Raw genomic sequence first — 24,214 nt, forward strand, 5'->3', positions numbered from 1 at the left:
CGCTTTCCATGGGACATCCGTTTGAGGATTAGTTATTAATCCCCTGATCTATAAACTCCAGCTTCCCAAGAAGTGTTCCTGGGAATCACAGCTTTATAGCATTGTCTGAAGGCCCGTGAATAGAACCAAGAGGTTTACTGCCTTGTGACCTGTCATTAAACTAGTTCAGATTTGTAACTACACCTTGTTTTATTCTAGAGAATAAAGCTAAACGTGACTATAAACCACAAAATATGACTTGTAAAAAAAATCTTAAAGGAAACCTCCAAACAAAACAGTAACCAACTGGCCTTGAAAAAAAGGACGTTGCTTTTCTTTCTTCCTTTCTTTTTTAAGTCTAACTGAAAAATGACAAAAAAGGCACAAGAATGCTTATCCCACTCAGGGGCACTGGTGCCATTTGTAATGGACATGTTATCTTATTCACACTCACTTATGACTCTGAATATTCATTAAATTAGGAAAGAAATCATAAAGTCAACTCTTTCCGCCTCTAAGTTCCTCCAATTCAAGATTTGACACTGAATCAAATCAAAATCCTCTCTGGAAGGAAGGGGAAGTCTCAGACGGAAGTAGGAACAGTTGTAGGGGGAAAATCCTCTGTTCTAGGGCCCTAGCATCGGTACCAACTAGAAAAGCCTCCTGCCACACTAGAATTACACCCCCAACCTAGAGAACCTTTTTTTTTTTTTTTTAAATCAAAGCCATCAAGCAAGGGGCATTGCTTCTATGGCAGACAACAGGAGCCCTTCTACTGACATTCTCTATCTAGTCAGCCTAAGAGGTATACGTTACATTAATATATTAACTTTTATGTATATCCTTTATGCTGAAGTAACCCATAAATTCTCTGAGAACATTTCCTACTTTGAGAATGTTTCCTACATTTTTGCATCCTGAGTGCCCTGCCCAGGTAAGCATTAAATAAATGTTATTTCACTCACTGAATAAGCATATATTATTGCCTTAATAGTAAGTGACAATAATATACAATAACAATAATAGCAGCTGGCCTTTACTGAGCACCTCCTATAAGAAATACTACATAAGAGCATCGAATATGGATCTATACTGTCCAAGTTCAAGTCCCAGAACTACTTACTAGCTATGTGATCTTGGCCAAATTATCTAAACTTCTCTACACCTCTGTAACTTCATTTGTAGAGTGGGTAAAATAACAGTACTTGTAAGATTATTATGGGGATAATTTCAGTTAATGTATAGCTTTTAATGCTTACTATAATGCCTTAGATCCATAGTAAGTGCTATACAAAGTTAGCTATTTTTATCTAGAGGCTGGTCTAAAGATTTTACACACATTAATTCTACGTAATCCTTACCACTACAATTTAAGGCAGAAATTCTTTGTATCCACTCTATCAGTGAGAGAGGTGAAGCTTAGTGAGGCATGCTGATTTTCTGAAGACCATAACTAGTATCAGAGTCTTTGAGTTCAAGAAGGCTGATCTAATAAGCCCTGGTCATCTGTCAGTGGTAAATTTAAGTGAAGGGCTATTCTACACAATGAGCATCCCAAAGCTGAGAACTGCCAAAGATTTAACATTTGTTTAGTGAGGAGGAGAAGGGACACTGAGTGCATAACTCATGAGGGCTATCAATCTCATCAAGGACTTCGTCATGTTTCTCATTTAATGTTCATAAAATCTCATTTCACAAGTTAGGAAGCCAAGGTTCAGAAAGGTTAAACAACCTGACCAAAGTCACACAGGAAAGCCAGTATTCAAGCCAGGTCTGTCCAAGGCTTTCATAAAGTCTTTGATTTTCTTCCTACTCCTGGTTTGGCCCTTCTGTAGACTTATCTTCAGTCCCAAATTCAATAAGCTCAAGTCAAAGAAAATTCCACACTGTTTACCTTGATAAAAAACCATCTGAACAAACCAAGAGAAAGAAAAAAGGGGCAGCTGAACCACTAAGAGATCAGACTGAGGCGCATGGGCCCATACAGGTTTTCAGTTCACAACCGATTACCAAGTGCGGAACACAGAAGACATTCAAAAATATTTACTGAATGGATGAATGGGCTGTCTTCTTATTTGTAATCACTTTACAAAGGGACAGTTACTATACATGTGAATTCAGTACTGGCTCCAGCCTCCTTTCCAACTCTAGTCTCGGTCAAGTACATTTGACATTTGTCCACCCTGGGAATCCTAAGATTTATTTCTACACTGGGCCAACACTAGAGGTTAGCCATCAAAAATATTAAAAAATTTTAAAAAATAAAAGCATTCCCTATCAAGATTGTGCTGCAAAGCCAACAGTGAAGACAAAGAGAGGCTTCTCTACATCCCCCTCCAGTCTGGAGCTCAGCCTGAGCAGACTGCACTCCGTGTTTCTGCAAGGGGATAGGAGATTTTCTCTTTCACCAATGTACAGAGATAGTTCTGCTGGTCCGGATTTTAGGCTGGGGGCAATACGATAGGGTTGGTGATGGGAGGTCTTCCATTCCACCTCTCTACCTTGCACATGCTTCATCCTCTGCCCCACATGGGACTTAAGGGCAGCTATAACTGTCCCCTTGAGTTTAGAGTCCCCTCTTCCTTTTTTGGCCCCTGGAAATTTCCCTTCCTTCCCTATGAGTTCAGTTACACATTTACAGTGATGCCCATTATATTTTAATCAGCATTTCTGGGAGTTTTACAGCAGAAATACTTTTCAGATTGCCTAGTCTACTATTTTTCCAGGAAAGACAGACTGTGCTCCCTTTTAAATATCTCTGAGACAAAAGCCTATTTCTTTCTCCCTGCCGCATTGCTAGCTCACGCCATTACTGTGAGCGCCCCCTACGTGGTCTCCCTCCCTCTACGATGGCTTCTTCCAGTCCACCGTTCTATCCGTGGTCTTAGTCATCATTTAAAAATGAGGTCTGAGTTGGTTCACCCTTCTAACTAAAACTCTCCAAATGCTTCTCATGCACTCAGGACAAAGTTCAAACTGTCCAGTGTGACCTACAGGCCTCCTGGAGCTGGTGAAATTTACACCTGTGGCCACAGAGCTCACCACCTCACTACTCACTCCCACTGGACTCCTTCTGTTCGACAAAACTGCCCTCCACGCCCCCTTCCCTTCTGCTCCCTGATACAGGATGTTCCCCTTGCCTGGAACACCTTGCTCTGGTCCCCTCGATTTGCCAACTAGTCCTGCATGTCTTCACTTACATATCACTTCTGCCAGGATCTTTCTTTGGCCTTCCCTTCCCCACCTCCACTATAAATGGATTTCCATCGGGTCTGTCCATGGCATCCTGCACTTACGCTGTCACAGTACTTATATACTCTCGTAAAGTTGCCTACTGCTCTTTCTCCGTCTCTAGGAGCTAAATTACAGAGTAAATTTCATTATCATAAAATCTGTAGGTATTTTTTAAACAAATGAAGTACAATTAATTCAAGGTTTAATTACACTTGGTCCTAAGCAGTTTACTAAAAACGCTTCCTTTAAGTCAGTCTCAACTGTAGTGATCACAAATGCGACTGAGGTGTGGGGAGCTAAACGTAAGCGGCCCTTATTGCTTATTTTCATACAAAATCACGACACAAATCTTGAGGTCTTTGCTTGAAGAAGCAGCCGTTGTAAATGTGCCCACTGAAATATCTTCCTGGGGTAGAGACCAACTCCCACTTTTCTGTAAGCAGGAATTTTATAAACACACACCTTTTCTTCCTATATATAAAGTTATCCACAAATATGTATTTACTGGAAAGAAAAAAATGTCAAGAGAACACTTTAAAAATGCGATACACTGGTGCCACAAATTATAAATGCGGAGAGTTGCTTTCATCCGTGGGGATATGCCAATCAACAGCTTATCCACCAAAGATGGAACATTCCAAAACCAAGAAAGGTGGTAAGATGGCAGGTTATCACCTTGGAAAAAAGCATTTGAGTCAAGTCTCTCTTACTTGTACTGCTGATGATCCTTGGTGCTTCTTGTTTTTGCCATGAACCTTTCAGCTAACTTCTCTAAGTTCCGAGAATATTCCGTCTCAATTTCAGCTTTTTTCCGGAAGAAATCCTGCAGGTCCTGGAGAAGCTGAACTCGCATCTCTGTTTGCTGCTCCAGGCATTTTTGCTGTTCTACCAGCTGAGCTCGGATTTCTAAGGAAAGAAGAGAATCCATTTGGCGATTTTGTGAAAACTACTGAGGTGTGCAGTTACGTGCAAGACAAAAGTAACAAATCCTATTTTATGTTTAGCTCTGTATCGGACCTTTAGGAGACTGCTGGGTCCAGATCGGTTCTTTACATAATCTGTTGACCCTTTAAAAGAATGAGCCAAGTCCCAGGAAAGAATGTAATAAATGAGGGTGCAAATATGGGTTACATCTTCAATGCCACAAACATGCATGGAGTCATGAGGGCAAATAAATTAAGGCTTTTAAGATAACAATTCGTAACCTGTGACATCTTTGGGTAGCTAAGTACATTGTAATTTTTTCGACAGCGCTTTACCTCAACTATCCGTTTCAAGTTTGAATGGCAAAGATGTGAGCATCATTCCTTCCAGACTTCTGAACCACCACATATGTGCCAGTTGGTAGACACATACAGACACTGTCATCTGGTAATTTTTATTTAGTGCATGAATTTCTAGTTTGTGAAACTCACAGCTTCTGGGTTTATAGGGATGCCCTGCCTAAAAATAATTTCTTTCTATATTCAAATAATCCGTTCGTAAATGGGATCCTCAGATTCCACTTTATTATTCTGTTCCAACATCAAAGGCGCTTCACTTGGCCTTCAGTTTTTACACACTGTTCAAACTAACAGTTCTATTGACACATATAATCCTGAAAAGAATCCTTTGATGATTTTTAATACATTAGGAAGGTGAAGGTTAGTCTTTTACTGATTTAGGGGAAATAAACCACACACACAAAAGCAAACGTGTGTCATGCAAAACTATCGGTCAATGACTGTAACAAAGGAACCTGTGTGTTTTGGAAAATGAGATACAGCAATAACTCTGACTTGCTTTTGTCTGAGAGACCCAGCGCTAACCTCCAGACAAGACAACTCATACTGGAAAACTTTATTTCATCTTTCCCAGAGTCAGTGAGTATTCCCTAAAAGCCCTCTCTTTGGGAAAGATAAATGTAGTAGGATATAGAAATATGTCCGGGGCGCCTGGCTGGCTCAGCTGGCGGAGCATGCAGCTCTTGATCATGGGGTTGGGAGTCTGAGCCACACACTGGGTGTAAAGATGAGAGAAAAAGACAGAAAGACAGACAGGAAGGAAGGAAGGAAGGAAGGAAGGAAGGAAGGAAGGAAGGAAGGAAGGAAGGAAGGAAGGAAGGAAGAAAAGAAAGAAAGAAAAGAAAGAAAGAAAGAAAGAAAGAAAGAAAGAAAGAAAGAAAGAAAGAAAGAAATGTCCAAATAACACCTCCTCAATCCCTTTCTAATTTATCCTTCTTCAACAGTGAGAAACTGAGCTCACAATATGTGTACATACATTTGGCCATGTTTAATCAAGCTCAAGTTTAATCAGCAGGCCGGTCAAGTTCTGAATGGGGAGTCAGGAAACTTGCTCAATTCAATAATGGCTACCAATAATCAAACACTATTATACACCCTATTAAAGTAGGTACGAATATTATCCTCATTTTACAAAGAAGAAACTGAGGTTTAAGGAGATTAAATACTTTATCCTGGCAAAAAAGATACAATAACTATGAAACAAGGCCCTCAATAATGTCATGTTCTAGGCAACGAGGCTTTAGGGGGAGGACTGGGAAAGCACAGGAAGCATTTCTTTTTTTCTTTTTTTAAGTTTCTTTTTTATTATGAGAGAGAAAGCAGAGAGAGGGAGGGAGGGAATCCCAAGCAGGTTCTATACCATCAGCACAGAGCCTGACACAGGGCTTGAACTCACAAACTGTGAGACCGTGACCTGAGCTGAAATCAAGAGTCTGATGCTTAACCAACTAGGCTACCCAGGTGTCCCACAGGGAGCATTTCTTAAGTGTCCTTCCTTGGTTTCTCCACCTCTAGATTGCAGGATCCTGTTATTAATCTCATAGAAGTGTGGTGAACACCAGAGTGAAAACATTATCACAGGCTTTTAACTACCATGAACAGCATCTTTTTTTTAGTCAATCAAAGTAAGTGTTTTTCAATACAGTATTATAATCACTGTGTCTGCCAAGCTCTTTCCCCCACAAATATAGAACTATTTTTGTCTCATGAAGAAAAAAGAAATCAAGGGTGGGGGGATTTCTCATTCAGGAATCTCAGTAAGCCTTTTTAAGATTTGGTAATTTTAGCACATCTTGCTGTGCTAAGAGAAAATAAATCAATCGTCTTAGGCTGTCAACTAGGGTTCCCCCCCCCCCCCTTTAAGCTGCTTTGGTGCCAAATAAAAAGAAAGAAAAGTGGCTGAGAGTACAGATCTCAAGAGAACTACACAAATATTCTCAGGGGTTCCTTCTTCAGCCCCATTCTTAGATTTTTCTCTTGCTTGCTTCTTTCAGGGTTTAAAATCAAGAGCCAGGGAATTTTGAGAAGGAGGACTGTATTTAAACAGTTAAAAACCTCATCCTCTTTTTGCTGGGAGTAACAGTTATTTCGTATCATCAGTAATTTCCCCTTCAAAACAGGACACTAGCAGCATTTTCAATAAGGAAAATGTGAAGGGACAGAACCTAGGGTATGGTTTTGAAAAAATAAAATACGCTCTAAAATCTGGAGGAGAATTTGTTTGATTACCTCTTTACTTTAGACAAGGTGGAGACAGATGAGGAAAAGATCACAAAAAAAGATCATATACAAGTACTACCATAAGACATGTCTTATTAGAAAGGGAAAACCTTTGGGTTCCTTACACCATACCCGAGCCACAATGTAGCACAATGTTAGAGTAGGTCACTTCCCAGTACATGTGGTATGGCTTTATTCACGTGACCTCACTAGATGTGATCTAACATTACATGGCACTGATGAATTTAAAAGAATTTTAAATAAATGAATAAAATAGTCCTATACATTTTGGTCCACTACTCAGAACATATCAAAGAAGCCACTGATGCACTGTGCCCCATACCATATCAATCCTTGCAATGGGACCACAGGTGGCTATAGGAGGTAGCTGTCATTGGAGGTACCAAAGAATCATTAGGGCTGGAACCAGTGAAAGTATCACATTAAAGACTGATTTCTAGAGAAAGTTTGAGTCTTATTTCTGTAGGAGGGATTACAGCTTCCTACCCACCTGCAGATGCTTTAAAGACAATCTTTCAGAACCCCTTCTATTATTTTTTTTTATATTAGTATTGATCTGGATCCTTTTTTTTTTTTTTTTGAGATTCAAGCTCCATTTTAATTTAGTTCATCAAGCTCCTATTTTGTGTTAGGCAGGGTCTAACTGGAGTTAGGAGGATTTCTAAGACACAACTCATTCCAGTAGGAAATACAGATCCTAAGTTGATAGTATGAACACATTATGCTCTCTGCTATAACGGAAAAACGCACCAGGAAGCTATGGAAAGAGGAGCTGACCCAGACGATGGAAGAGCCTACAAGACTTAATGCCCTGAAGGATACGTACATTACAAGGTATACAGCTATAACCACTAAGAAAGTGGGAGGACAACACATAGAATGGAGAAATATTTGCAAATTATGTATCTAAGAAGGAACCTGTATCTAGAATATATAAAGAACTCTTACAAGTCATTAATAAAAACACAAATAATCCAATTTTTAAAATGGGCAAAGGATCTCAATAGACATTTTCTCCACAGATGATCTACGAACGGCCAGTAGCAGATGAAAAGTGGCTCAACATCATCAGCTGTCAAGAAGAGGCAAACACCACTTCATACCTGCTTGGATAGTTATAATAAAAAAGACAGATAATAAGTGTTGACAAGGATGTGGAGAAAACAGAACCCTCATTCACTGCTGGGAGGAATGCAAAACAGCACAGCTACTTTGGAAAACAATCTGGCAGGTCCTCCTAAGGTTAAACACAGAGTTAACACATATGTAGCAAACCCACTCCTACCTAGGTACATACCCAAGAAAAATGAGAACACAGAAACTTATATACAAATGTTTATACTAGCTGAAAAGTGGAACAACCTACATGTCCATCAGCTGTTGAACAGATGAACAAAATGTGGTCTAGGTATAGAAGGTTACTCAGCCATACAAAGGAATGGAGTAGCGATTCACGCTACAACATAGATGAGCCTTGAAAATATAACCTTAGTGAATGAAACTAGTCATGAAGGGAAACTGCATTATGACATGTCCAGAACAGAGTAATGCATAGAAAGCAGATGAGTTGTTACTATGGCTGGAGGAGTTGGGAGAAATGGGAGGGGATTGCTAAGGGGTATGCGGGTTTCTTTTTGGGACGATGAAAACGTTCTAAAAGTGACTGTGGTGATGGTTACAAAGCTGTGAACGTACTGAAAAACAGTGAATTGTACACATTTAGTGGGTGAGTTAAATGATGGGTGATTTATAGCTGTTATATAAAAAAAGACAGGGACGCCTGGGTGGCTGAGTCAGTTGAATGTCCAAGTCTTGATTCCGGCTCAGGTCATGATCCCAGGGTTGTGGGACTGAGCCCCCTGACAGGCTCTGTGCTGAGTGTGGAGCCTGCTTAAGATTCTTTTTCTCTCCCACTCTCCCTCTCCCTACTTCTCTCCCCCTCTCCCTCCCCCCTTTTTGCCCCTCTCCCTCTCCCTCCCTCTCTCTCCTTCTCTCTCCCTCTCCCCCTCCCTCCCCTCCTTCTTCCCCCTCTCCCTCCCTCTCTCCCCGGCTCATGCTCTTGCTCTATCTCAAAATAAATAAATAAACTTAAAAGAGAAAGATAAACTATTGCATCACAATTTCATGAAATTTCAGTTGCTGAGACATTTCTAAGAATGATGATAATCGTAATAGCAACAAAATAAATCCTCGTATTTCCATGTCTAATAATTTCTGGTAGTTAATCAAATCTGACAACATAAGGGCAACCACTTTAAAATGATGTTTTCATGGTGGCTCTTGCTTCAGTATTTTTACTTCATCTTCTGTAAGCCAGAACAGTAAATGAACTAACTGGCTAGGATCACTGGTACCTTATTAATTGCTATAATTTCTAATGGTATAGAAAAGATTTACCTAACAACATCAGGAGGGACTTATTACCATGACTCCCCAACAACTGCATGAAATACTGCAATCTTTTTTAGGCAGAAAAATGCCACCTCTGAGGAGGCTCTAAGCAGTCATTATTTAAATCTGGGTCAGGACCTCCTAAATAATAATAATGGCCATTTTCACAAGGCTAACATTTGCTGTGTTTTAAAAAACGACTCTTATTTCATTTCTGTCCTGCCAGAGCATTACCACAGAAGGAACCAACATTAATAATCCAACAACAAGACACAGAAAAGTGTGCTTTCAAACTACTCAATTAATTTGTAAAAAGAATTGAAATAGTTCCTCTAAGCTATAAAAATACGCTAATACTAAAGAAAATGGAATTGACTCGGAAAGGAGGAAACAGAGGCATTTCTTCCTATTGCTCTGCTAAAAAGGAAGTCCTAATTCTTAAAATAAATTTGTGTGAGGCCACAGGCTGATGCATATTTCGTGGAAAGACTGAGTCTATGAGACTGGCTTGCTTCTCTGGTATGTTACTAAATGACTAGGGTTAGTGCACAGAATTGATGGATGGGGTGTAACACTCATAATCGGACAGCAACATTTCTAAGTTATCACAAACCATCTCAATTTTTTCATAGTCTTGTTTGCTCAGATTTTCCTTATGATAATAAGGCTGTTAGGCTTTATCAGTACCTTCACCCAATGGATATAAGGTATTTCCCCCAAATGATAGGGGAGAGCGGTCGGAACGTCTCAGAGAACTCAATGGGACTCTGACAGGTTCTGTCGATTGCTCACGGGCTCGCTGTTCATGTGAGTATCCATACAACCTTGCAGCTGCTGATTAAACACCAGCTGCAAACTTGGGTGAAATATGTTGTTTAGTTAGAAATTTGGAGCAAAAAAGAAAAATCCACAAAAGTAAACAAAGGTCACTTCTCCATTTCACCAGAAACCTGAATCCAAGACCTGTGCTTCTCTTACGCTCTGCAAGGAAATTAGGTGACATCAATATGGACCCAGACTGGAGTTACGGCATTATCAATCACAAGTCATTGGACGTGGGGCAAGTCACTTAACCTCTCAAATTTCACCTTGTGAAACAACAGTCCCACCTCCAGAGACTGGTGAGGATTAAACGGGAAGATGGGAATGCCAGGTACACCACCGCCTGCAAACCACCACGAAACAGGTGACGATGCTACGACTCGCATCAGCAGGCCCTCGTTACGGTCACTGACTATTCCCGTGGGCAAGGCTCCTTCAGGGGCTACAAGTAACAGACTGAAAGTCAGGAGCCCCCTCCTGTGAGAAGACAGGCAATGCACATGGTGAGAGCCGCTGACCTTTAGGGCCTTAACGTATGAATGTCAAGGAGTAAGGGGAGGTGTGCACAAGTTTCCACGGTTGGGCAAAGGGGTGGGCCCTGAGGAGGTGATCCTGAGGCTGACTTGGCAGCTTGTTGACATGGGCAGAGGGAAGGGTCCTCCGGGCCCAAGGACTAGCACGCGCACACGGGGGGCCTCTCTGCTGCGGCAACCCAACCCAGGATGGCTAGGGGGGTCCAGTTAGGTTCCTAGGGCAGCCCCATGGCTTACTTACAAGAAGTAAGAAGTAAGAATCTTACTTACAAGAAGTAAGATTTTATATATCTTAATAGCCAGTTTCCCAAACTGGTTTCAAGACAAGAACCACTGGGGGTGCTTACTAAAAATACCATGTCCAGTCCCCTGAGCTCAGCTGGCTATTTTTATCTTGTTGGTCTGGCAGGACCTGGAATGGAGGGGACTTTAATTATGTGCCCAGGTGAATCTTTCCAGTGAGCAACTCCAGGAGACACAAGTGAAGAAGAACTCAACAATTCTGAACAAGGGAGATACATAATCAGACGTGCATTCCAGAAAAACCACACAAATAACTAAATAAGTGAAACGCTAAGCATCCTACACTTCACGAAATAAGAGCTGGCTTTGTAAACCGTATGGTTCCCTGTCTGAACTATGAATTTCTGGGCAAAACGAACTAACAACAATAAAAACACTCACAAGATTGAATGGTATCCACGTTCTCCCCTAAGCCTATTATTTTAATCAGTTATGAATCCCTCATTTCTGTCATCTGGTGTGGAACTAATGAGAATTTCCATTTAATCTGTTATCAGAAAGGAGAAGCTGATTTTCAAACACATTGTAGAGAACCTTTTGAGCTAAGCTGCCTGATAGGTAGCCATTAGTCACACTAAGCCCTTCCAATGTGGCTAGCCCAAACTGAGATGTGCTGTAAGTGTAAACTAGAGGCAAGATTTTTTTTTTCTTTTTTTCAGAGACAGCTTGCACATGTGTGTGTGTGTGTGTGTTAGAGCGGGAAGGGCAGAGGGAGAGAGAAAAGTCCCAAGCAGGCTCCACGCTCAATGTGGAGCCCAACCCAGGGCTTGATCCCACGACCCTGGGATCATGACCTGAGCCAAAATCAAGAGTCAGACACTCAACCAACTGAGCCTCCCAGGAATCCCAGATTTCAAAATCTCAGTACGAAAAAAGAAAGAATGTAAAACGTCTCACTGATAACTACTAATGTTGAAGTTTAAAAATTTAGACGTTGGGTTACATAAAAGACATTATTAAAATTAACTTCACCTGTTCATGTTTCTTTCCACTTTTCAAAACGACTATTAAAAAATTTAAAATTGGGGCGCCTGGGTGGCTCAGTCGGTTAAACGTCCGACTTCAGCTCAGGTCACGATCTCGCGGTCCGTGAGTTCGAGCCCCGCGTCAGGCTCTGTGCTGACGGCTCAGAGCCTGGAGCCTGATTCCGATTCTGTGTCTCCCTCTCTCTCTGCCCCTCCCCCATTCATGCTCGGTCTCTCTCTGTCTCAAAAATAAATAAAAAAACGTTAAAAAAATTAAAAAAAAAATCTAAAATTAAAAATATGGTTCAGGGCACCTGGATAGCTCAGTCGGTTAAGCGTCCATCTTCAGCTCAGGTCACGATCTCGTGGTTTGTGGGTTCAAGCCCTGTGTTGGGCTCTGTGCTGACAGCTCAGAGCCTAGAGCCTACTTCATATTCTGTATTTCCTTCTCTCTCTGTCCCCCGCTCATGCTCTGTCTCTTCTCTCAAAAATAAACATTAAAAAAATTTTTAAAGAAATACTGTTCATGTATATGACCATATACTGGTATATACTGGCCATATATGGCCAAAGCTCCTGTAGGATATGAGTAGATTAGCAACCAAGTTTCTCATAAGTAGAATCTGAAATGTGGAGGTCTCATCAGAAGAGGCTTTTGAAGAATTAGCAGGCTTGATTAGAAGACAAAACTTAAGCATAAGGCAAATATAGGATAGAATACAGAGTAGCAAGACACTAGCTGCAGTGAGAAGTGTGACCTTGGAGGAGTAACTATCTCTTGGAACTCACCTTTCCTCAACTGCAAAATGGTTACTAATTATAGATGTTATATCCCCCCTTTCAAAGCCGATGAAAGGCTTTAAAGAGAAAAGACTTTCTCATCTTGTAAAACACTGTATCATATAAAATATGTAATGAAAAATAAAAAAAGTTCTAGATTTGATCATGCTGACTACACAGGGCTAAAGGACTTTCAGAAAAGGAAAGTTCATGGACTAACGGGTTATCATCAGTGATCCCTTTAGAGGGCAGGCACTGGCCTGCACTGCCTTTAAAGAATATGCAGAATTTGGAAGGCTGTGCAAATTGGGGGGATGGAAACACAGTTCCTTGAACTAAAAATGTTATTTTTGATATCGTGGCCCAGAAGAGTTAGGTTCTAGGGAAGGAGGTTTAGGGTGGCTGGACCAAACCTAGTCTTTTTCTACTTCCTATTTTTATTTATTTATTACATTTATTTATTTTTGAGAGACAGAGAGAGACAGAGCATGAGCAGAGGAGGGGCAGAGAGAGGAGGGGACACAGAATAGGAAGCAGGCTCCAGGCTCTGAGCTGGCTGTTTAGCCAGACACGGGGCTCAAACTTGTGAACTGTGAGATCATGACCAGAGCCGAAGTTGGACGCTCAACCGACTGAGCCACCCAGGTGCCTCAACTTATTTTCTTTTTTTAAGTTCATTTAGTTTGAGAGAGCATGAGCAGAAAAGGGGTAGAGAGGGAGGGAGAGAAGGAAAATCTCAAGCAGGTTCTGCATTGTCAGGGGGGAGCCCAAAGCGGGGCTTGAATTCATGAACTGTGAGATCATGATCTGAGCTGAAATCAAGAGTCAGATGCTTAACTGACTACACTATCCAGGCGCCCCTTTTTCCTACTTTTAAATTAGGATATCACCAACAATTTAAGCAAATTAAATAGCACAGACATATATGACATCAGGTTGCTTCCATTCTAAGCTGAAAACCATGGCCTGATCCTAGAACTCTAGAGATGGTTAGAATAATTTGAGGGGAGTAGAATTATGATAAAACCTTTTGGAATAAAACAAGGTAAGAAACTCCTCTCAGTACAGTTATGCCTCATTGTTTTGCATATAAAAGTAAAGTCAATTTCACAACATTTCTGACACTTAAAGAGAGGCCATATCTACATTCTTAAGTTTTCATCACAACATCTCCATTTGAAAGGACATTAATGTCAGTATCATTTGAGAATAAAAGCTTAGTACAAAAGCATCCATTTTCATAGCTTTTGAAAGCTAAACATTGTATTTTGGCCTAGATAACATCTTCAGGTGAAGTATGGAAAACAAATTTGCACCTTTTTTCCCCCCAGATGAAAGCCAGCTAGCCAGGATAAAAGGCAGTAAATTAAGGTGATCAATTATTGCTGTTTAATACACTGCAAGAAACACCAGTTTAAGGAAGTACAGATCTAAATGATTCACTATCGTGCCTGTATTTGGAATGCAGAAGAGGTAAGATTTAATTAACTTCTCCATAATTAAGCAAGCACATTTCAGCCAGTATTAGATTGACTTTTACTACCAGAAAAAGACCATGTGTGGAAAACACTGGTCTGTAGAAAGCACAAGGATTTACATTTTTGGAATGGCCTGTGTTGGTGATCTTTCAAAGGTTCAAGGCATTTTCTAAACGTTGACTTTCTTTCCTGATATAATTCAACATGAAGCCTCATGGAGTAAATAGAAAAGCCTACACATTTTTGTGGAGTAAGTTTTAAGAATGAAAAACATTTAAAGTAGTTTAATCTTTTGTACTGAATCACTTGCAAATTGAGGCTTTTTCTTTTCTTTTTTCAAGATTTTAAAGTAATCTCTACACTCAACGTGGGGCTCGAACTCACAACCCCAAGATGAGGTTGCATGCTCTGAGCCAGTCAGGCGTACCAAATTGAGGCTTTTTCAAATTAAGGCTCTTCTCTTTATTGCAGTAATGACAATTTTAAAGTGCACAGTTTAACCTCCCAAGCAATTTACTATTTACATGGTAAATATGAGACAATACTGAATTCCTACTAAATTCCTGATTCTGTGAAAGGTACTGGAAACAGTTTGGCTCATTTAATTCTGACAACAATCCTATTATTTAGTGACTCCACTACATAGATGTGGATATCAAAGCAGAGAGAGGTTATTTTGTCCAAAGTCTACAATTATTAAGTACTAAAGCTTGAATTCCAGCATGCTACAAAATGGTAACGTTCAACAATTACACATAGTATATAATCAAACGAAGCAAGTCCAAGTGATCCAGACCTGGCCTTCTAGATAATCTGAAAGAATGTATGTAGATAATGTATACAACTTAATGTAGCAAATAAAGTTTAACTGCCAAGTATCTAGCATCGTTTAGAAAAGCAATGATTACATTTCTATACTTACTTAAATCAAGAAAGCCAAAAGAACTTCCTCTTCCCCACAAAATTCAAATATTTTATAAAAACTAGCTAAGTGACTAACTCCCTGGTATTTTCTGAATGTTGTGGCTTTATGGGAAATTATGTATTTAGGTCAACTATTGCTGTTTTTTAATTGTTTTTAAGTTGTAAATTGTTAGAAATTGGTACTATGTTAAAATTATTGTAAAGCTTTGAACTATACAGATTATAAATCCCTTTAATACAAATATCATGTCTCTAAATTTCCATACAACACATAATAGATGCTCAATAACCATCTCTGATATACGTTTGCTTCAGTAAAGATAACAAGGTATCAGAGGGCTTAGTTATGTACATATGGACCCAGGACCCACATTTTGCTAAATCATAAAATGGTTTTCCATTTTCCTCTCCCCACAACCCATAGTCCCATCACTACCCCTTCTTTATTTGCTCCATGTGGTCCTTCTGGCATCCAGCCCTACAAGGTCTTTCCCATTAACCATGTTCTATTTGGTCAACGGTGGAAAAAGACTCCCGTTAAATCCACGGACTGTCGTGTTCTACACATCTCATCTCTCAATTAAAGATATTTTCTACGTCTACTTCTACTACAGACAATACCTTAGTCTAGGAAAATGACAAAGGAAACTCTAATCATTTCACTTAGTTATCTTTAGGTCTCTATTAGAGACTTTGAATGGATCGCTATTGGCAAATTTCCATCTTTGATTTAACTACAGCTCAATAAGTGAGAGCTCCAATAACGTCTGGCTCCAAAGTGAACTGCAACTCTGGTTCAGGAGCTGATACAAAAGAAAGCAGAACGTGGTCAAGTACTTATGCTTCCTCAACATTCATTTTCCATTTACTGACAGTCACAGTTCTGGAATATGGAATCAATGCCTTTGAGGGTTTAGGCTACAAAATCCTTAAAAGAGATCATATTAAAATACATATATTCATATCTATTTACATTTATTTTTCAAGATTTTTCAGGCCTAAGCAAATACTGAACATCAGCTTGTTAAAACATCAGAAACATTAATTTTCTTCATTATTTTATCTCTTCAAAGTACCAAAGAAAATGTCCAACTTGATTGACAACCTATGTATTAAAAATAACATTCTTTTATTTTATCCTCAGATTGGAGCCAAACTCTACAATAAAACAGTATTTCTAGTCCTGCACAAATATCCAACTTTTACCCACATAATCTGCAAAACTTGAAATCAACAATGTTCACCTCGACAATGTCCACTCAAACAAGTGAGGAAAGAAATGCTTTTAACTACTCATCTGACAAACCAAGCGTGTGCCAGGTGCTGAGCTCTGGGGAAACTAAGATAAACCAAACTGCTTTGTGCCCTCAGGGCCTCTCAGGCTAGCTCCAAGTCTACAGACATGAAAACAAGCAACTGTTATTTTTATAACGATCATCATTTACAATGCAGCGCACTAAGTCCTATAACGGAAGCACGAGAAAAGTGCTGTGAAAACACACACACACAAAGTGCTGTGAAGGAACAACAAAGTGCCCAGGGAAATCGGGGAGAGCTCTGAGGGGACACCAGAGTTAGCAGATAAACAGGCAAGTGCTGAGCTGGGAGCAGCGAGGGGAAGGGTATTATGGACAAAAGCACAGGCATAAGACTACCTGGAGAGTCCAGGGCATTACACGGATTGCAGTCTGTTCCATTTTGCGGGGGGATAAGGTAAGCAGGGGCTGGGCCAGTTATTAGGGGAATTTTAAAGGAAACACTCTAAAAAGGTAAGGGATGCTTTTTTTTATTCAGTTCCTATTCACTTACTATAGCGAATGTTTCAATTTGTTTAATAAGTTAGAAACAAATGCTGATTATTCACTTTTAGAAAAGATAGCTGTAGGACAATGTCCTAACTGATGAAATTACTGGAAAATGACATCTCCTGCCAAATTACTGACAACAGATTTCTTAAAATTATTTCATGCTAATTTAGACAAGGGAGAACAGTGTCGACTATATTCAATAGACTACTGATACGGAATGGAAGGATTTATAAATACCATATATGATCAGAGTTGCCTTCTACTTCACCTTTTTAAAAGTTTATTATATTTTGAGAGACTGTGTGTGTGTATGTGTGCACCCAAGCATCAGCAGGGGAGGGGCAGAAAAAGAGGGAAAGAGAGGATCCCAAACAGGCTCCATGCCTGGGGCCTGATGTGGGGCTCAGACTCATGAACTGCGAGATCATGACCTGAGCCCAAATCAAGAGTCAGATGCTGAACCGACTGAGCCACCCAGGTGCCCCATTTCTACTGCACTTTAATTAGATATAACTTTCAAATTAAAGTAGCTTAAAATGACAAATTATTCAAAATACCTATCTTCTACCTTTCTTATCTCTTTTGTGGCCCATCCATTTTATAATTTACCTTGAAAAGGTACACTTTTTAAAAGATACTGTATCATTTCATCTTCACACTAAAAAGCAGTTCAGAAATACTAATGTAAAAATCCTAGCATCTTCTAACCTTATACCTCTTTATAAGATCTCAAATACAATATTAGCTTTATGACCTCTGCCATGTCCACTTTTTTCAAAAAAAATTTTTTTAATTTTTTTTTAACGTTTATTTATTTTTGAGACAGAGAGAGACAGAGCATGAATGGGGGAGGGGCAGAGAGAGAGGGAGACACAGAATCGGAAGCAGGCTCCAGGCTCTGAGCCATCAGCCTAGAACCCGACGCAGGGCTCGAACTCACGGACCGCGAGATCGTGACCTGAGCTGAAGTCGGATGCTTAACCGACTGAGCCACCCAGGCGCCCCTCAAAATTTTTTAATGATTATTTATTTGTGTGTGTGTGTGAGAGAGAGAGAGAGAGAGAGAGAGAGCGAGAGAGCGCACGCACAAGTGGGGGAAGGGCAGAGAGGGAGGGAGACATAGAATCTGAAGCAGGATCCAGGCTCCGAGCTGTCAGCACAGAGCCCGACGCAGGGCTCGAACCCACAAACTGTGAGATCATGACCAGAGCCGAAGTCGGTCGCTCAACCGACTGAGCCACCCAGGCACCCTGCCACGTCCACTCTTTTACATAGCTACTCTTATCTGGAAGACACTGATTTTTAAATATGATCAGATAGATGAGTAGGCCAGTGCACTGTTGTGAAATGCTGTCCTTCCTCCAAATCCTCAGCACCAGTGAGCTTCTCTCCACCTCTCCCCCGATGTTATGCATCCACAATCTAGACATTGCCTTTTACTTGAACCTTTGCTCCCCAGGTCTCTACCCACACTGTGTACTTCCTCTGTTAAATCTGACTCTGTTAAATAGCACTGTCGTGGGGTTGCTGACAGCAGTGACTCTCTCTTTGGCCCTGCATCTTGTTCATGTTTGCTAGATGACTTTCCTTGGAAGCACGTGTTCCAGGACCCTTGGAGATTACCATACGCACTTTAGGAATGTTCACCAGGGCCAGGATGGGAGGAGGCATGTTTTGGCCTCCCGTGAATCTGTGAGAGAGAACATAGTCTTTCCCCTTCCGGATGCACAAGTGGTAGTGCTACAAGATCTAATTATAGGTTAGCTGTCAATTAGGTGTATACAAACGCTCAAGGTGCATGTGAACGCTCTGATCTCACTACGGTGCCCTTCCAGACGACCCCTTGCTTGCTCTCTAAACTGTGCGGACTAAGGTCCAGACTTTGCAGAGAATCACGGTGCAGCTGGACTGTTGTCTGCCCGATCCTCCATCAGTAAGTTACCCTGAATAAAACTCTGTGTCAACTATGTGGAGTGGCCTGCTTCGTTTTCTTATCTCTAAGTGCCTTCTCAGTTTGGGGGATACTATACCGTCCCTCCTCCACTTTCTAATACGTGTGTCTTATGTAAGATGCAGAAGTCATCAAAAGATGAAGGTGAAAAACGATGAGCTGATAGACTGAGTTTGGAAAAGAGGGAAGGTTGGAGCAGGAGAAGGATAAAGGGAAACAGCTTAAGGAGAAAAGAATTGAGAAGAGGGAGAGAGATAAGAGAGGAAAAATGAGGGGTATTTGAGGAAAGAGGGCAGGTGGAAAAATGAAATAAATGTGAAGGCACCTGGCTGGCTTGGTCAGTTAAGCGTCCGACTCTTGATTTCAGCTCAGGTCATGATCTGGAGGTTTATGAGATTGAGCCCCGCATGGGGTGTTGGGCTCCGGGCTGATGGCCCAGAACCTACTTGGGATTCTCTCTCTCCCCCTCTCTCTGCCCCTCCCCGTGCATACACTCCCTCTCAAAATAAATTTTTAAAAAAATGTGAAGTGACAAAGGTGTTCAGGAAGTCACTGAACCAGTCTTGGGCACCGGAGGGCCCTTAGATTTCTGAAGAGTACATCTGCTTCTAACAAATCCCAGATATCAGACTACCAGGCTGCAGTCTTAGGCCAGCATGAGAATAAAATCTCAAGGTCAAGCATAACTTCTTTTTCGTATTAAAACCAAAGTGTAGGGGTCCCTGGGTGGCTAAGTCAGTTAAGTGTCCAACTCTTGATTTTGGCTTAGGTCATGATCTCATGGTTCAGGAGATCAAGCTCCAAGTTAGGCTCTGTGCTGACAGCATGGAGCCTAGTTGGGATTCTCTGTCTCTCTGTCTCTCCCTCTCTCCGTTCCTCCCCTCCTCTTGCTCCCTCTCTCTCAAAATAAATGTGTTTTTTGTTTTTTGTTTTTAAAGTGTAAGTTGGTCAGAGTCATAAGATCTTCCCCTTTTAAACCTTTAGAAACCTAGGTGGAAGCAAAGTTGGTCATGAATGGTCATGAACGTGGAAGTTCACGTGTGATGGAACTTCAAGTTCCGTGGTTGAGCATGTGACTAATCCATGCTCTTCTTTCACAGTACCCCAATACTAATTGTAGCTCTGAGACCAAGCAGAAGTTCTTTGTATTCACTCTATTGTCATGGTTCAATTATGAAGCTCCTGGAGCATTTTAATTATCTGGCACCTCAGGGGTGGAGTGGAAAGGCCACTAAAAGCAGGTAGAATCTCTCAGAATTCTTGTACCATCTTCCTTCTCAGTAAAAATGAGACCACTTCAATAAAACCAAGAGCTTTCCACATTGACCCAAAGCACATTTTTCCCCTTCCTTTTAAGTTTAGATGTTTCTGGTGAGAACTCACACTACTTCACAGGCACAGCTGATGTTCTCTTGCCTGCCGGCATTCAGAAAGCCGTCTGAATGGATGGCACTGAGCCTTCTGCCATCCACTGGATTGTTCCCCAGTGCAGGTGCCAAGGAGTCCTGAGTTCGGGCAAGCGACAGACCACAGGACACTCCAGGCTCCGTCTCCTAGTCAGGGCTCTCCTGAATGCCAGCAGCACGGCACAGGATGAATACGCTTTTTCTTCTTCACTCTGGTTATAGGGTTGACTAGCTGGGATCATCCCAAAGGCAGAGCACTCTGCCCAAATCCAATGAAACACTTTGCATTGTTCAGCAGTCCCTTCCTGAGACTGAAATAAATAATAGCTACTTAGAGTCTTAAGATGTGCATGGGAGCATTAACAGAGGAAGGGTCAAAAACTCAAATGCCCTCAGAGGCAGGATAAGTCCCATCCATGAGTGAAGTGACAGGGTGTAAAATACCAAGGGAAGGTAATGACCGTGCTGAGTGGGAACACACACCTCATCCAGCCACCAAGCTCCAGGTCACAGTTGCTGCATAGGAAGCTTGATGCAGTTATGCCAAATCTGATTTTGTGTTTTTGAGAGAAGCCTGAAATCTGGATTTTTGGGCGAAATATCCAAGTTTTTCAGTATCAGCAACTAATTAAATTAAAACAGTGTACAGGCCAAGCAAAACCCATCTCTGTGCCAGGTTTTGCCTCCAGACTACCACTGTGTGCTCTCTGACGGACAGAAATTCTAAGCTTTTTGGACAAGATAATACCCTCAACTGTCATAAATATAACAGAAACAAAATGCAGATTAATGACAATTTGAGGGACCTCAGAAATGAGGCAGCAATGTAAACGGTGTGTGGAAAATCAATCAAAACAAGGTGACGCTAATATTATTTCCCAGCTTTTAAGTGAATTTATTTGTCACCTGGATGCCAATGGCTTCACTTACTCTACAACTCACGCTAGTTTTCTGGGAATTGAAAATACTAGAACAGTTTCTCCTTCTCACCATTCTCTCCTGGGGCTCAGCCTAAAACTGGAAGATGATCTGAAGTCCAATCTTATTGGAACTCTTTCTCAAGAACGGTTCTTGCTGACTCAAGAAATCTGAGAAAAGCACTTCTCCCAGTGCTGGTACAAATCCCATTAGCCATCACTGCTATCAAAGGCTTTCCTGAATAATCTGTGTTCCCATTTACTTTTTGTGTCTCTCTTCTTTGGACACATTAGAGAAAACAATCACAGAATCTCAAATTTACAATAAGCCTTAGGAATCATTTAGTCCTGGGGCGCCTGGGTGGCTTACTTGGTTAAGTGTCCAACTTCAACTCAGGTCATGATCTCACAGTTTGTGGGTTCGAGCCCCGCATCGGACTCTGTGCTGACAGCTCAGAGCCTGGAGCGTGCTTCAGCTTCTGTGTCTCCCTCTCTCTGCCCCTCCCCAGCTCATGCTTTGCCTTTCAAAAATAAAGAAACATTAAAAAAAAAAAGTCGTTTAGCCCTATCTGGTGTCTGGTGATCAAATTCTCCCAAGTTCATGCCTGCCTGGAATTCACTGTCTCCCCAGAGCAGCCCGTGCTACTATCTGGCAACTCTAACCCTTAGAGAAGTCTCCTTGAACTAAAACAAGAACTCATCCATTGGTTGCACAAATATGTATCAAAATGCCAATGATATGACTCACACTAGCTGCTTTTATATAAAGATGAATAAGCTGGGACATCCCTCCCCCTCTGCAAAGAATTCACAAAAATACTTTTCAAATTAAATTTCAAACTTCCAAAAGGGTACTCTGTACAAGTGCACTCAAGAGACAAAATAAAGCCAACCAATCAGAAAGTCTAGAATGTAATAAGACAAGTCATGAGAAGTGAATACAGAAATACTTAAAAGAAAACGTTTAAAGGTTAATAAGGAAATAGGTATGACTACTCAGATATGAAACTTCCTTCAAAATTAACCTAACATCTTTTCCTAATAACTCTGGGAACAAAAGGCTAAATAGAAGACTGTTACCACGTTCATTGTCCACTATAAGAAAATTTACTCACCCATAACCTCCCATACTTGGGAGCACTACAAAAGCAGGTTTCCGTATCACTACTTCCCTTTTTGATACCTGTACCCTTTTTCTGCTATGCTGTCCCTTAAGCCTAATTCAGGAAAAAGATATTCAATCAATTCCATCTCCATTCCCCATCCACTCCTGACCTGCCCAGTCAAGAGAAGCTTAAGAAGAATTCACTATATGGTAGGTTAAGGTTTGCATGACACCTTACAGCTGAGAAGACTGGGTCCAATGAGAACTTAGTCATAAATTTTATAGAAAGCTTTGTTTCCTCAGCTGAGTGTAAGGGAAAATTTCCTCTGTTAGTATAAGTGAAATTTTCTTTCCTTTGAAGTTCTGAGTCCTGACCTTGGGTAATTTATGTAAACTTAAACCTCCACTGGAACCAATCTCATTTAATTGTTATGAGTATTAAATTAGATAATACACGTAAAGAATTCAAATAGAGCCTCACACAGATAATTCCCAACAAATGGTACCTATTGTTATTAGTATCATTTTTACATCTACTGGTCCTAAAACATGTTGACATATTTCTTAAGAATCGGTATTTTGGAGACGTCTGGGTGGCTCAGTCAGTTAAGTGTCTTACTCTTGATTTGGGCTCAGGTCATGATCTCTCTCAGTTTGTGTGATTGAGCCCGGCACTGGGCTCTGCACCGACAACACGGAGTCTGCTTGGGATTTTCTCTCTCCTCTCTCTGCCCCTCCCGTGCACTCTCTCAAAATAAATAAATAAACTTAAAAAAAGGCACTCTTATTTTTTCCCTCATTCATGCAAACATATTCATTTTAGAAAATTAGAGTAGAAGGAAGAGGGGAAATCGTCCATCTTGGGGAACACACCTGTTAATATGGTACAATTAATTTTTGTGTGTTTTTTTTTAAAGTATGAATAGTTCTTTTAATTTAAAAAAGAATAATTTGCTACAAAAGCAGACATACATGCTATAAAATGTTAGAAAATGTAACTTAAAAAACCCACTTGATTTTCTACCATGAGATTACTTTTGATAACATTTTGCTGTATATTCTAAATATTTTTCTAATACGGAAAGCTTTAGGTTATATCCATTTTGACCTTTCAACCTTTAATGGTTTATTCAATGCCTGTACACAGGTAGATTTTCCAGAGCATCAATAACCACCGTCACTGGTCCCTTCCTAAGGGCCACACACTATCAGATTACCACTAATCCTTACAACAGTCCTGCCAAATACATTCCAATATCCCTGTTTTGCAGATAAGAAAACTAAGACTCATAGAGATTAGGTGGTCAGCCCAAGGCCTCAAAGCATTAAGTGACAGAGCTAGGTTTCAATCCATCTTTGTCAGACTTCAAAGCCTGTAAGTTCTCCCCTAGCCCCAGCCTAAAGGGAGGGACAGCTAGATTCTCTATGGGAAAATAGTTAAAGGAACACAAAAAATCCCGATCCTTATTTGGGGAGCAAAGTAGTATGACTCTCATTTTACAAAAAGACAACAGTGACTCAAAGTGACACAGTGAAGTCGGATAGAGCAGGACTTTAAATACCAGTTAGATGAGGACACCATCATTTCAATACAAGATAACTCTCTTCTATGTGATGTTTAAATTTAGAGTTTGCTCGGATTTTGCATAAAATAAACATACTCTTGAGCCACCCACAAGTACTCACTGGTGAGCTGTTCCTGGGGTATAATTCAAGGAGGGAAAACCCAAAATTAATTAGGGAGTTACATAGTGTTAACGTATACCACAAGAAAACTTACCCCTGAGGTTTCAAAGTCCTGCTTATCAGGCTGCTGGGAAGGACAAACGGGTGTTTAGAGACCTGGCTGAGACTCCCAGCTCTGTCACTAAATACCTGTATGACCTTGGGCAAGTTACTGACTCTCTTCTGGGCTCAATGACTCTGTCATGAAAACAGGTAGAATACATACCCACCCCCTCTCCATGGACACACTGCTGCCAGAAGGATAAAGGTTATGAATGATAAAGAATTTAGAAAATTCAAATTTTCATTACTGTATAAGATCTCTAATAAAAGTAATGACAACTGCAATAATAATGTATTACTATAGCT

At 40.7% G+C, this 24,214-nt stretch overlaps 1 protein-coding gene across 3 annotated transcripts in view; it reads right to left on the minus strand.

The window, feature by feature from the left end:
- SRGAP1 (SLIT-ROBO Rho GTPase activating protein 1) overlaps positions 1 to 24,214 on the minus strand; it is a 277,813-nt gene that overhangs the window by 135,318 nt on the left and 118,281 nt on the right. For all 3 annotated transcript variants that reach the window (XM_019454985.2, XM_019454984.2, XM_019454986.2), the window contains exon 2: positions 3,924 to 4,119. In XM_019454985.2, the coding sequence (XP_019310530.1) occupies positions 3,924 to 4,119 (196 nt within the window). The remainder of the gene's footprint in view (positions 1 to 3,923; positions 4,120 to 24,214) is intronic.

The sequence above is a fragment of the Panthera pardus genome, unplaced genomic scaffold, assembly GCF_024362965.1.
Source record: "Panthera pardus isolate Hobbes unplaced genomic scaffold, ASM2436296v1 HiC_scaffold_6, whole genome shotgun sequence".
Classification (NCBI taxonomy): domain Eukaryota; kingdom Metazoa; phylum Chordata; class Mammalia; order Carnivora; family Felidae; genus Panthera; species Panthera pardus.